This window comes from Camellia sinensis, chromosome 2 (assembly GCF_055761805.1).
Source record: "Camellia sinensis isolate YWXY chromosome 2, ASM5576180v1, whole genome shotgun sequence".
In the NCBI taxonomy this organism is placed as follows: domain Eukaryota; kingdom Viridiplantae; phylum Streptophyta; class Magnoliopsida; order Ericales; family Theaceae; genus Camellia; species Camellia sinensis.
Window position 1 is genome coordinate 207,988,881 of NC_138962.1, and position 13,551 is coordinate 208,002,431.

Sequence of the window (13,551 nt, forward strand, 5' to 3'; positions counted from 1 at the left end):
TATGGTCAAAAGTGGATTTTGAGCACTTCGAAATCTGGGCACTTTCGGGAAAAATTCGATTTTTCGCAACCCGAGCTCTGATACCAATTGTTGAGGATCGGGGGCACACCAGGGAACTCAAACAAGCAATAACACACAAGTTTTAACGTGGTTCGGCAAGTCGCCTACGTCCACGGGCAGCGGATTCACTATATTGAACAAAATGGTGAATTACAACACTCTCTGTAATTCTCTCTCTCTTTGCTCTCAACTCACACCTCTCAGCTCCACATCTGATGTCTATATCCTCTCCCTCCCGTCTCTATTTATACACAAAGGAGTAGGTGGGAGAGCCCTCATTCTTTGACTTTTGACATGGTTGGTGGCCTTCCATTGTTGACATGAGGTTGGTGGCCTTCCATTGTTGACATGAGGATCACCCCTTTCACATGGGGTGTCCTCCAGAATCTGTAGCCAATTCAACACTCTGCACGATATCAAGCATGTGAGGGATGGACAACCACCAACCTCTAACACTTCAAGATTATTGTCATTAATCTGCATTATCCACCTGAATAAGGATTGCAGAGCCTCACAACCACGTATCTCGAGTTTTTTTAGCGTGCATGGAAAACTTGTCTCTGGAAAAGAGTCGAGGCTTGGACAATCAAAGACATACAACTCTCGAAGAAAAGTGAAGGTATGTCGCAGCCGTGGCAGTTTCTCCAGCTTTTCACAATTATCTATTCTTAGATGCTCAAGCCTCCCCACTATGCAAGGGAGTCCCTCTTGTTGCTGCTGCTGCTGCTGCTGCTGCTCATGTTGCCCTTTGTTTTCTTCATCCTCATCTTCTTCAAACAATGAAACAAGTTGGGGGCAACCTTTAATTTTCAAACATCGGAATGTAGGGAGACTGTGTTGCACTCTTGCCTCATTCTTCCACAGTGTCTTAAGTTCTTCACAGCTTGTGATCTCTAATGCTTTGAGTTCCATCAGCTCATGAGTAACCCATTTCGGCAAGAGCTCGAGTTTCTTAATCATCCCAATGCTTAAGGAAGTTATTGAACTCAGATGCTTAGACTTTGCATTTGCCAACATCACTTCATCATCAACCATGTTCCTCGTCTCAAGGACCACTTGAAGGCTTGTAAGAGGGACATCATTCATAACCAGGGATGTGAGTGACGGGAGGACGAGGTTGGAAACTTCAACTACGAATTGCGGGCACCCCGTAATATCTAGATTATTCAAACAAGGTAGATCATTGGGCAACATTTTAAGAAGTTTAGGACAATTTTTGATGGAGAGCTCAATAACATGAGTAAATGGTTGAACTTCCTTATCTTCAAAAGTATACCAATACTCCCATTCCGGCATATCCTTAAAGCTTAAAGTCTCTAGTAATGGAAAAGGTTTGGCGCCACCCTGCCCATAAAACTCACAACCGACATGCTTTAGTGCACTCATACCTCTAATGAAAAGCTTTTTAAGGGAGAGCAGTTGTCCAAGTGGTGGCAAGAATGTACAATTTCCACAATTGTTTAAACTTAGGTGAGCCATATTGGAGAACAAAGGATCTTCTATCCAAGTCGGAAATCTTGTACCAAGGTAGCCTTTGATATGGAGCTCTTTTAAATTCTTGTGAGGTTGTAGCATGTCAAGCACCTCTGTTTCAACTCTTGCATCTCGTGAATCATCTGAGTGCACACTCCATTCCATCGATAACACATCTAAGCCCTGCTTATCATTTAAATTCGCCTCCCTTGCATCTAATGGAACCACCATGTTCTGTAACCCAGATAGGCAAAGCTTCCCCCGAAGATAAATTAAGTTCCCCAACTCCCTTATTCGAAGCCCATTGTTCTTAGTAACAACAAAATTGGACAGTGTTTGAAGACTAGCCAACTTACCTATTCCCAGTGGCATTTCTTCCAAGGCATGTGCATCTGTAGTATCGAGATGACGTAGGTCAATTAGGTTTCCCAAGTCTGTCGGCAACTTTTTTAGATTTCGACATTTTCTTAACATCAATGTTTGTAGATTGTAGAGAGAGCCTAGTGATTCAGGTAATTCTTCAATAAGGGTGCCGGAAAAGTTAAGGTATCGCAAATGTTTCAAATCTCCAACAGAATTTGGGACTTCTGTGATGTGATATCTACTCATATTGAGCACCCTCAAGCATCTTAGCTTCGGCAATAAATTAAGGGGAACATTGCTTGCCAAATTGTAATCTGAAATATTTTGTAAGTGAAATGGTAAGAAGGTCTGTAAATGCATGGCTCTGTCAAAGATCTCAAATTTTTTCATACCCTCATAGTACTCTTGCATGTAAGATGAATGTCGAACTTTCTTTAGATTTATGTATTGCTCCTGATCTTTTAATTTATCGTCCAATCTAAAACACGTGTCTCTTGCAACTACCTGAGCCAAATCATTGATGAGGTCATGCATCACAAATTTAGACCTTTTACTGGTATATGATGGTTTGAAAAAAGATCTTGACAACAATTCCCGGAAGTACTCACCTCCTACATCTTCCATTTGCTTCTTTCTTTGTTTTTGAATGAAACCCTCTGCCATCCACAAGAAGACCAACTCCTCTTCCTCAAATTCATAGTCGTTGGGTATTATGGAGCAGTATGCAAAGCATTGCTTCAAATGTGAAGGCAGATGATGGTAACTTATCCTCAAAGCTGGAAGGATGTCACTTTCTTGTGGTAAATCCCATATTTTACTATGCAATACATCTTCCCATTCCTCATCTCGTTCTTTGCATAGTAAAAGGCCACCGAGTGCCTTAGCAGCCAGAGGTAAACCTTTACATTTCTCTGCAATTTTTTTACCAATTGATACCAAATTTGGATTTGCATCAATACTTCTATTCTCAAAGGCATGTTGTGCAAACAATGACCAACAATCTTCAGCTGATAGGACCTCAATGTCATGAAGTTTAACTGCTCCCATCATTCTTGCAACGTCTCTGTTATGTGTTGTCACCACAATTTTACTGTCTTGGGCTCCATCACTGAAAGGTTTCTTCAAAACATTCCAGTCACTGTATTTATTGTTCCAGACATCGTCTAAAACAATTAAAAACTTCTTTCCAGCCAAAGCCTGCTTTAGTTGAACTTGAGCATGATCCAAGTTATTAAAACTACACGTTTGGGAAGTCACTGAATCATAAATAGCTTTTGTTATTCTCAAAATGTCAAACTCATTTGACACACAAGCCCATGCTTTCAAATCGAAATGCTTCTGCACGGTTTCATGGTTGTATACCATTTGCGCGAGGGTGGTCTTGCCAATCCCACCCATACCCACAATGGGAATTACAGCAACATTGCTATGACTTGATTCATCCCCCCTTGCGAGCAGCTCAATTATCTTACTCTGATCATGTTCTCGGCCATAAATGTGAGGTTCATCAATTAAAGATGTAGACTCTGGTCTTTGCCAAGTCTTAGTCGTAGGTGTAGGTGTGGTTCCAATAATCTTAACCAAATAGAGTTTCGAACCTTGTTCAAAACTATTGCGTAATCTGGTATTGATCTCCTCAATCTTGGACCTCATTTCGAAATTAAACATGACAGAACTTGGCCTTAAATTGGAACAACAAGTGGGGATGAAGTTCCATACCTTGTTGGAACTAGCCTGGGGCTGCTCTGACATCAGCTTGCGTCGCAAAGCTTCGGTGAAGAAGTCGTCCACTAAATCATCCAAATCATATGCCAAATCCTGGAGATCGTCCAGCCACAGGTTGACGGCTCGATTGGTCAATTGCTTATCCTCTGCGTCAGTGAGAAGTGCTTGAATTTGGGAGAGAGTGTTGGCCCAATTGCTGAGCTGGGTATGAATGCCCTCGTGGCGGAGAAATTCCAACCACTCACCGGAGGCCATCTTATCCAAGAGCAGTGTGAGGAACGCACCGAGAAAGACTTCTACGATAGCCATTGATTCCATTTGCAGAAGGGAAGGAAAGGGAAACCCCCAATCAGAAGCAAAGCAAGAAGAGATTGCAGATTTTTCAGTAAAAGTAGAATTTGTGAAACAAAAACAAAACAAGACCGAACAAAGTGCTGAGAACAAGCAGAGAGTGGAGGGTGTATGTTTGGTGTAAGAATTTGGATATCGATAAGAGAATGACGTTTTATTTATATATATATATATTTTCTTCTTCTTTTTCAGATTTTTGATAAAATCTTTAAACCAAACAAAAAATGTTAAAGCATTTCAAGCAAAAAATGCTAACAGGCGGTAGGGTTAGAATTAATTTAAAGTGTTTAAAAAAAAAAAAGAAATTTAAAAATGAAGTGTTTAAGAAATGGAATGTTCAATAATATGTATTTTTTATTTTTCATCTATCAAAATAAATTAATTTTTTGTTTTTTGTTTTTTGTTTTTAATTTTTCATAAAATTGATTGTGAAAATCAAACTAAACAAAATGGCATAATATATACTAATTTAAACATGACATTTCGTAACTTATCTAATCAAAATGGTTCTTAACTCTCTGTTTAAGGTTATACATATTTATCATTCTTTATCATTATTACAAATATTCAGAATTTTCACTACAAAAATTTGTAACATTCTTATGATAAGGGTATGCATGGAATAAGGTTAAACTGTTAGTTAAAAAAGTGGCGTTTACAAACCCCTCCAAAAAAATCCTTCAAAATAATTCATAAAAAAAAAGTCAACCTTTTATTTTGTTAATTTTTTAGGGAAAACATATGGGTACCACAAATTGGCATAATTTTATCATAAGATTTCGTAATGTCAAGCACAAAATGTTTAATCTCGTTATAAATTGGCGTAACAAAAAATATTGTAATTAAGTCACAAATTTTTGTAACATCAATTACAAAATTTTAAATATTTTATTATGCTAATTTTCGACATTTTAATCATGTCACGTTATAAAATTTTGTAATAAAATTATTTCAATTTGTGATAAGGTGCCTATGATAAGCTTTCTCTATTTTTATAACAAAAAATGTAAATTAAAAAAAAAAGGTAAGGGAATGCTGTTTGGTTTCAGTTTTTTGAATTCAGTTTTTTGAAAACTGAGTTTTTTGTTTTTCAATTTTTTTTTTTGCTTTTAGTGAATATCTTTTAAAATTTAAGCAATTTTTTTTTTTACTTTTTTAGATGCACATTACTTAGATGTATCTAAATAGTAAAATATTTGTGAAAAAATATTTTAAAAAATTAATAAATACACAAAAATACGAAAAAGGTACTGAATTTTTGTATTTTTTTTTTGTGTATTTTTTTGATATTTAGTGTATTTTTTAAAGATTTTTTTCATAAATATTATACTTTTTAAGTGTATTTATGTTAGGTGTGTGTAAAATTTTTTAAAAAATTGCTTAAAATATTAAAAAGATTCATTAAAAATATTAAAATACGAAAAATAAAAAAATAAAATTTTCTGAAAACTATTTTTTGAAAATTAGAACAAACAAGCTGAATTTCACTAGTTTTAGCTTTTTAAAAAGCATACTTTTCTAAAAGTAGCTTTTTAAAGCAACGTTAATTTGGGAATATAATTAAAAGTTAATTTTGATTTTTAATTTATTTTAAGTTATTTTAATTTTTATATATCTGTTTTAAAAAAATCAAAAAATTAATTTTTAACTAGCTCCTCAAAACTTGAATCACATGATACGAACAGTCTACTAGTCTTACATAAAAAAAAAGTATATATATATATATATATATATAAAATAAATAAAGAAAAAAAGAAAAAGTAGAAAAAAAAAGAAAATAAAAAGCAGTTCCTAAACAATCGTATCAACTAGCCAACGAAAAAAAAGAGGAGAGAAATTATAACGGTAGTCCTGTATGTTGATTGTTATATTATTTTAGTTTTTATAATTTTAATTAGCTTGATTTTAATAATAAATTTAAGATTTTGTCTTTATTTGGTCCAATTGATAATAATTCTTAGTAATTTTTTTAAATAAAAAATATGCACATAAGTGTTATTTGTTATATTCTTAAGAACAAAATTATAAACTTATTTCAGTTAGTTAATCTCAACCAATTAGGGGTGAGTTTGGACCGGATTGGTCTGGATTGGGGTAAAATTAGAATTAATCCGTTATTTACTATTTTTGAAAAATTAGAACCAATCCAATCCATTTAAATTGTGAAATCAATTCGAACTAATCCATTTAAACACAGATTTAATCAGTTTAGGACCACAGGTTCATATAATTAAATAACAAAATAAAAAAATGGAACATTTTAATTTCATAAAAAAGTAAGCATAGCATCATATTAGTTCTACAATAGCAACATGTCTTTTCACAATAGCGATATACTGCTTTAGAATTTAAATAATCATAAGAAAACTGGTTCTACAATAAGTATTTAAACCATTACAAATTAAAACTAAAAACCAACAAATAAAAGCAATAAAAGAAGATACTATGTGGGTTTAGATTTAGATTTAAGTTTTATATGGAATAAGAGAAGATATTATACGGGAGGATGTATAATATAAATATAGTTTATTTGTATACAGTCCAGATCGGTTTCAATCTGGAACTGATTCATGGACTACGGATTTTTAATTTTTCAATTCAGAACCGAATCACGGATTCAAAAAACCAATCTAAACCTATCGGATTGGATTGGACCGAATCTGATTACGAATTTTACAGATTCTTTGCTCAACCCTACAACCAATTTAGTAATAATTTTTCTTAAAAAACATTAATCATATTATCAATTGGACCAAATTGAAACAAAATCTAAAATTAAATGTTAAAATTGAGTCAATTAAAAATGTACGGACTTAAATGACACAAAGAATAAAAAATAAGGATCACCGGTGTAATTTGTCCAAAAAAAAAAGAAAAAGAAAAAGAAAGAAGAAGGTAAATTTTACTCCTTTTAGTTTGACTCATGAATAGTTTATCTCTTAAACATAATTACATAACCTCCATATAATTGGTAGACCAAAATATATTGTCAGGTTCATTAACTACTTAAGTTAAAATACTAAAATACTTTTGTACATAAAGACCTTTAATGTACAAATCACATATATTTTTGTAATTTTTTAGGAGTCGAAATATTTTCTATAACTAGTTTGCTTTAATCCATTTGCAATTTTTTTTTTTTTTTTGAACGATTAATCCATATGCAATTTACCACCTGACATTTATAAATGAGCACATAATATTTTTATGTCTTGACTGGAGTTTTACACTTACAGTTAATTTAAATGTAATATTTGATGATACAGTTTAATTCACAAATCACAAAAAAATTTATGTGAGTATTTCTAAATGATAAAGGAAAAATTACAAATAAATCAAACTATAATAGAATAAAGTAAAATTTGCCACCAAAAAAAATTCAGGCACCCAAAGCAAAACAAAAACAAAACAGCAGCAAAACATCAGCCCAAAACCTCCATTTGCAAAAACAACCAGAGTCCCTTAACAAGGCTTTATGACTACTCAAAAATCATAGACAAAATCTCCAATATAAAATGCCACTCTCATGTTGATAAGTTTTGGAATAAGTTCCCAATTGGGTTAATCCTCATCAGAAACCAACTCACTTCAACTCTTTATGATTTGTGAATTAAAACTCATCACTGACTTTCATTAACCAATAAATCAACTTAAATGCCTTTTTCTTATTCTTTGAATTAAACTCACCAATTTACACCTGTGGTATAGATTATGTACACAAACTCTGTCAGTTAAAAATATAAACATGTGTAACTCAAAAACTACAAAGATTTCAGTAATTGTTTTTAAATGACGGAGAGATTAGGTACACATAGCCAATACCACAAAAAAGATAAAGTGAAATTTGTCTTAAAAAGTTAATTATCCAAAGACTACTTGAAAAAATATGTCATAAACAATTATAAACAATCAACCATAAACATTGTTTTAAATTTTTATAAAGCCAACAATGACAAATGATATCCAGTGTTTTAACTTACAAAATTAAACCAAATCAAACCAAAACTTACATAACATAGAAAAAAACTAAAGCAATGTTTCAAATTTTAATACAAGCCGACTACTATAAACAATCATCCATTGTTTAACTCATATAAACAAACCAAAACTTACATTACATGCATAGCATAAATAAAAATAAGACATTGTTTCAAATATTAATACAAGCCATCAAACCATAAAAAATTATCCATTATTTTGACTTCAACACTGGGAATTTTAGCACACCATGTGGAACATTCTAACCTACAACACAGAGAAAAACAAAACAATGTTTCAAATTATAATACAAGGCAACAACTATAAACAATCATTCATATTATTCAAATACAAGTATACGATAGCAAAAATTAAAGAATGAGAATGATTTGTTATTATTTTTCTCTTATATGGCATGATCAGGTTATCAATGTCTACCTTAGTATTTATTTTCTAATAATAATATGAAGACAACTCAAAATAAAATTATTTATATGATATATATAACTAAGTTTGGGTCTAGGGTGGTTCAGGTTAGTCAAGTCTTAAACCAAAAGCTGAATCAATCCTATTAGATCTACCCATCTACCCAAAGTAGTCAAAAACCCAAACCAACCCAATCCCATAGAAGTTGGGTTGGTTTGGTTCTCAAGTATTTTTCGAGTCTTCATGCACCCCTAGTCTTCACACTCTGGGGTGGGGTGGTGTGCATTAGGGAAAATTATTAGGTGGGCTCAAACTACCATGTCACATTATTTATGTGGCACCTTGACAAATAAAAAATCACAAAACAATTTTGATGGATCATCTCTCGTCATTATTTAAGAAATGTGAGTTAACATTATTGCACCTGTAAAGTTTTTCGTTACGTCATTGATTTAGAGCATCGCGTGAACAATGTTACTTGATATTTTGAGATTACTGAATAATTATCTAGTACATGACCCTCTTGAATATATATATATATATATATATATATATATATATATATATATATATATTTATATAAATAGATAAATATCATGCCAGAACATTAAATGTAGTCCACAATTTTCCAATATTGATTTATGTGCAGAATTTGAAGCATAATCAATTTCAAACCCTTTAGATTCCAATCAACAAAATGCTAATAGCAAAAACTATTCAATGAGAAGTTTAACTATTAAATGAAATCAAGAATTTTGTTAAATTGACAAACTTCGCAGATGGTTCGATTTCAAGAGTTTAATTTCATAGGTGGACAAGCAATTTTACAAAATAAAGAAATAAAGAATATTTGAGAATCAAAGTTAGCAATGCTGGAAATCACTGTCATGCATAGCCATCTCTCATTCAAAAAATTGCTGAAAATCGATAAGTAAAAAGACATTAAAAATTAGCAATGCTGGAAATATTTGCTATCAATCAGACGGTTTGATTGAATTTTTTAAAATTTGTAAAAGTAAAATAATAGAAAAATCAAAATAAAAAACACTTACCGTTTTTCATATGGTTTTCCATTTTTGAAAATCTGAAAATATTTTTTAAATATTTATTTTTATCAAATTAGTTTATGTTTTTTGAAAAAGGAAAAAAAAAATTGAAAACCCAACCAAACAATTTTGTTTTGTTGAAGATAATGATATTTTTATATTTATGTATTTATTGTAATATGGGGTACCTGGCAATTTGACTGCGGTGGGAATCTCCACAGAGCTTATCCCTCATCATCATCAATGGACGTAGACTTGAGGAATGTGATTCAAGTGGGGCCAATATTTGCCTTTACCCTTTTCACATTTCCCTCTTAGTTTCCAACTTCCCCATACCGACAATGTATTCAGTGAGGGGGGCAGCATTTGCACCGGTAAAGATTTGAGCCTAGGGTAACCACCGATATAAAGACTGATTAGAGAGGTGGGCAGCAACATCCCATCTATCAGAAAGCTGGAACCTATGAAGCACGGGTACGGGTATGAGTATCGGTACGGGTATAATACGGGTATGTCGATACAGTAAAATTTAAAACAAGTAGGGTACGGGTACGGCTCGGTACGCTTGTAAAAAAATATTTATTTTTAATTTAGAATAATGTAAAAATTAATTGAATGGTTCAATTTGTTAAGATCCAACCTATAATTAACATATAATGCCAAAAGTAAAGGTATAATTAAAATTAAATGTCAATATATTATATAACTACCAAACCATAGTGTAATTTTAAAATCATGCTAAGTATAAAAAACTAAAAATAAAAAAAGAAGTCTAGTGAAAGGAGTTTTATCTTTGTAGTAGAAGAAAATATTGTTTCAATTGAGGTACGGTATGGTACGACTTGGGTATATACTAGGTACGTTTAGGTACGATAAAAATTAAGAAGAAAAAATTTGGGTACGTATTTTGTGTACCCGGTACATATGTAGAAGTACCATACGCCGGTAAGTACTCGGTACAGGTACGACATGTTTTTCGAAGTACTCACGCTTCATAGGCTGGAACCCACCAGATCTTCTTTTTCTCTACCTAAAATCAACAGTGTTGTAAGAGAGGATAAACTGTGCAAACCACGCTTCTTGAAGTTGTTGTTCCAATGTGAAATATTCATCTCCAGCCAATGAAGAGAAGTGAGGTAGTTGATGGTTTGCAATCCGTGTGGCAAGAGCTGCAAATCCTTCAATTTTTTGCATCCCCCGATATCCAATTCTCTCAAATTTGTTGCGGAGTAGAACCATCCTTCCGGAATGGACTACAAATTCTTACACCCATACAAGAACAAGTGACTGAGACTATAATTATTAGGAAGGGCATCTGGCATGTATTTGAGCCTATCACAATCATAGATCGAAATAGACTGAAGAGATGGATAGTTAATTTTCATCGCCTCCTCTACTAGCAGTGCCTCCAACTTTTTACACCAAAAAATCTTAAGCTATTTGAGTGTGGGTGGTTGTAACGCCCTCAAAATAGTAACATTAAACCCATCAGATAAGACATGCATTTACATATAAACCAACCATATTCCTTTATTTCATTGAGTTTCATTACATAAGTATTACATGTTAACATCAAAACAAAATGCCCTACGGGCTTACAGCTTTCCAAGTTAACACTTGGTTTCAACAAAAGAGTACTAACTCGTTTACACATTAAGCCCTTGACTTGAAGTTACATGTAATACATCAAAAGTAAAACAACTACACTATGTCCGCCTCTAGCCTCCCAAGCTATGTCCTTGGAGGTGGCATGCTTCCTGCACCTGAAAATGATATTCCCATATAGGGTGAGCCACAGCCCAGTAGAAATACACTAAACCAACCATGGACAATGACTAAAACATTAGCAATTGATAGTTGGTCAACACTGATACAATCACATAAATAACTTATTTATGTCAACGACTTACAAGTCCCAATTACTTTTCATTTTCCCTTTAACAACAGATAAGCATGCTAGCTCTATCATCATTTCCACAGATATGTATAAAAACTATATCTCACATTCAGATAAGCATATAAGCTGTATCCACATTCTACAACAGATATGTATATCAACAATATCCACAGATAAGCATACAAGCTGTATCCACACTTCACAAAGATAAGCATATGAGCTTTATCTTCACTTCTCTAGACAAGCATATGAGCTGTGTCTACGGAGTTCATCCCCTATCTCCTCCCAATACCTATCCGGTTTAGAGGTACATCCCCTATCTTCCCCTAAACCGCGGAGTACATCCCCTATCTCCTCCTCTACACATAACGTATATAAACACATTGGTTCTATATACAATCACACAATACACACAATTAATGTATTCTATCAACCGTCAAGTTCCATGACACATTCCATTGATTAGTTTCCGTTTACCTAATCATCATGCATTGTCTACAACAATCTCGACTATCCTTCACCGATAGCCCAAAGCAATTATTTCTCAAACAGAAAATAAATGCACAAATGGATATTCAATCAACATTTCATTTCCTCATTTCTCACCAATTAATTATCCCAATTAATTATACAATGTAATTAGGCCATTTTCCATAATTACCATTTCAACCCTTAGGTCCCAGTTTCATCAATGATTCAACAATCATTCCATTTTTCTATGCCAAACATGCATCTAGGTTTATTATGAATAAAACCCCAACTTTTGTAAAATTACACAAAAGTCCCAAACTTTCACAAAATTACCAAACCAAGCCCAACATCTCAAAATACCAAAATTTAAAGACAAAACCCATAGAGAGGAGTAGGTTATCCCTACCTCAAGTCCCAAAGGAGAAGACGACAAAACCCAACGTGCTCCAAAACCCGAGATTTTCAGATTAAAATGAAGCCCTCGACGATCAACAACTTTTTTGTAAAGGCCAAAGGTGAGTAAATCACTCCTACTAGATCAAAACCTAGAGAGAAGGTAGAGTCTAGAGTGAGAGGCTCAACAATGGTGATTTTGGAAAAGTAAGAGAGAGAAGAGAAAGTGAAAAAGTGATTTGAAAAGTCACAATTTCGGGACTTTAACCCAGGTCTCCGCTCGAGCGTAAAACACCCCGCTCGAGCGGCCACTCACAGACTTCCGCTCGAGCGGCCAACCTCCCGCTCGAGCGCAGAATGCACTCGCCCAGCACTTTTGCAGAACCAGGCCTCCGCTCGAGCTCCCAACCCTACGCTCGAGCGTCCACTCACACAGATCCGCTCGAGCGGCCACTCCACGCTCGAGCGTACAACACTGCACAACAAAAACTGGATGGGTGTATTATCTGCTCGAGCGCCAATACCTCCGCTCGAGCGTACAGGCCAAAAATCTGGGCAACTAGTTTTGGCTTCTAAACTCAACCAACCTGAAACAAAACCGCCCAACACATCCTATAACTCAAATACGAAGTAAAAGGATGTAAACAAAATAATAAACAACTACCAACATCCACGGACACATGTCCAGATCACGGTATAACAAGGGTAAACCCGGGATCGCTATAGTGGTAGCCCCCCACCTCTGCACGATATCAAGCACGTAAGGGATGGACAATTATGAACCTCTAATACTTCAAGATTATTGTCATTAATCTGCGTTATCCACCTGAATGAGGATTCCACAGCCTCACAATCACGAATCTTGAGTCTTTTCAGCGTGCGGAAACCTATCTCTGGAAAAGAGTCGAGATTTGGACACTTACGTTGTGTTTGGTTGAGGGATTGAGGGATTTGGAAAGGGAAAAGGGGTGTGGAACTAGGTGAAATGTAGTTATATTTTATTCAGATTTCACCCACTTTTTCCATTTCCCTTTCCAAATCCATCTTCAAATCCAACAACCAAACACAGTGTTATAGACATACAACTCTCGAAGAAAAGTAAAGGTATGTAGCAGCCGTAGCAGTTTCTCCTGCTTTTCACTATTATCTATTGTTAGATGCTCAAGCCTCACTATGCAAGGGAGTCCCTCTTCTTGTTGTTGCTGATGTTGCCCTTCATTTTCTTCATCCTCATCTTCTTCAAACAATGAAACAAGTTGGGGACAGCCTTCAATTTCCAAAAGTCGGAATTCAGGGAGACTGTGTTGCACTCTCGCCTCATTCTTTCACAGTGTCTTAAGTTCTTCACAGCTAGTAATCTTCAATGCT

At 34.2% G+C, this 13,551-nt stretch overlaps 1 protein-coding gene across 1 annotated transcript; it reads right to left on the minus strand.

Moving 5' to 3' along the window:
- Positions 1 to 424: 424 nt before the first annotated feature.
- Positions 425 to 3,930, minus strand: LOC114314974 (putative disease resistance RPP13-like protein 1). Its single transcript, XM_082913379.1, has 2 exons — positions 508 to 3,930; positions 425 to 466 (listed from the first exon to the last, which is right to left on the minus strand). Exons 1-2 carry the CDS (start codon positions 3,928 to 3,930, stop codon positions 425 to 427), a joined length of 3,465 nt encoding a protein of 1,154 aa, XP_082769505.1.
- Between the last annotated feature and the right edge of the window lie 9,621 nt (positions 3,931 to 13,551).

Excerpts from the sequence above, each read along its gene's own strand:
- LOC114314974 (XM_082913379.1), bottom strand. The coding sequence starts at position 3,930 with ATGGCTATCGTAGAAGTCTTTCTCGGTGCGTTCCTCACACTGCTCTTG. Across the intron at positions 467-507 it reads ATAATCTTGAAGTGTTAGAG|AGTGTTGAATTGGCTACAGA; the intron begins GTTGGTGGTTGT and ends GATATCGTGCAG.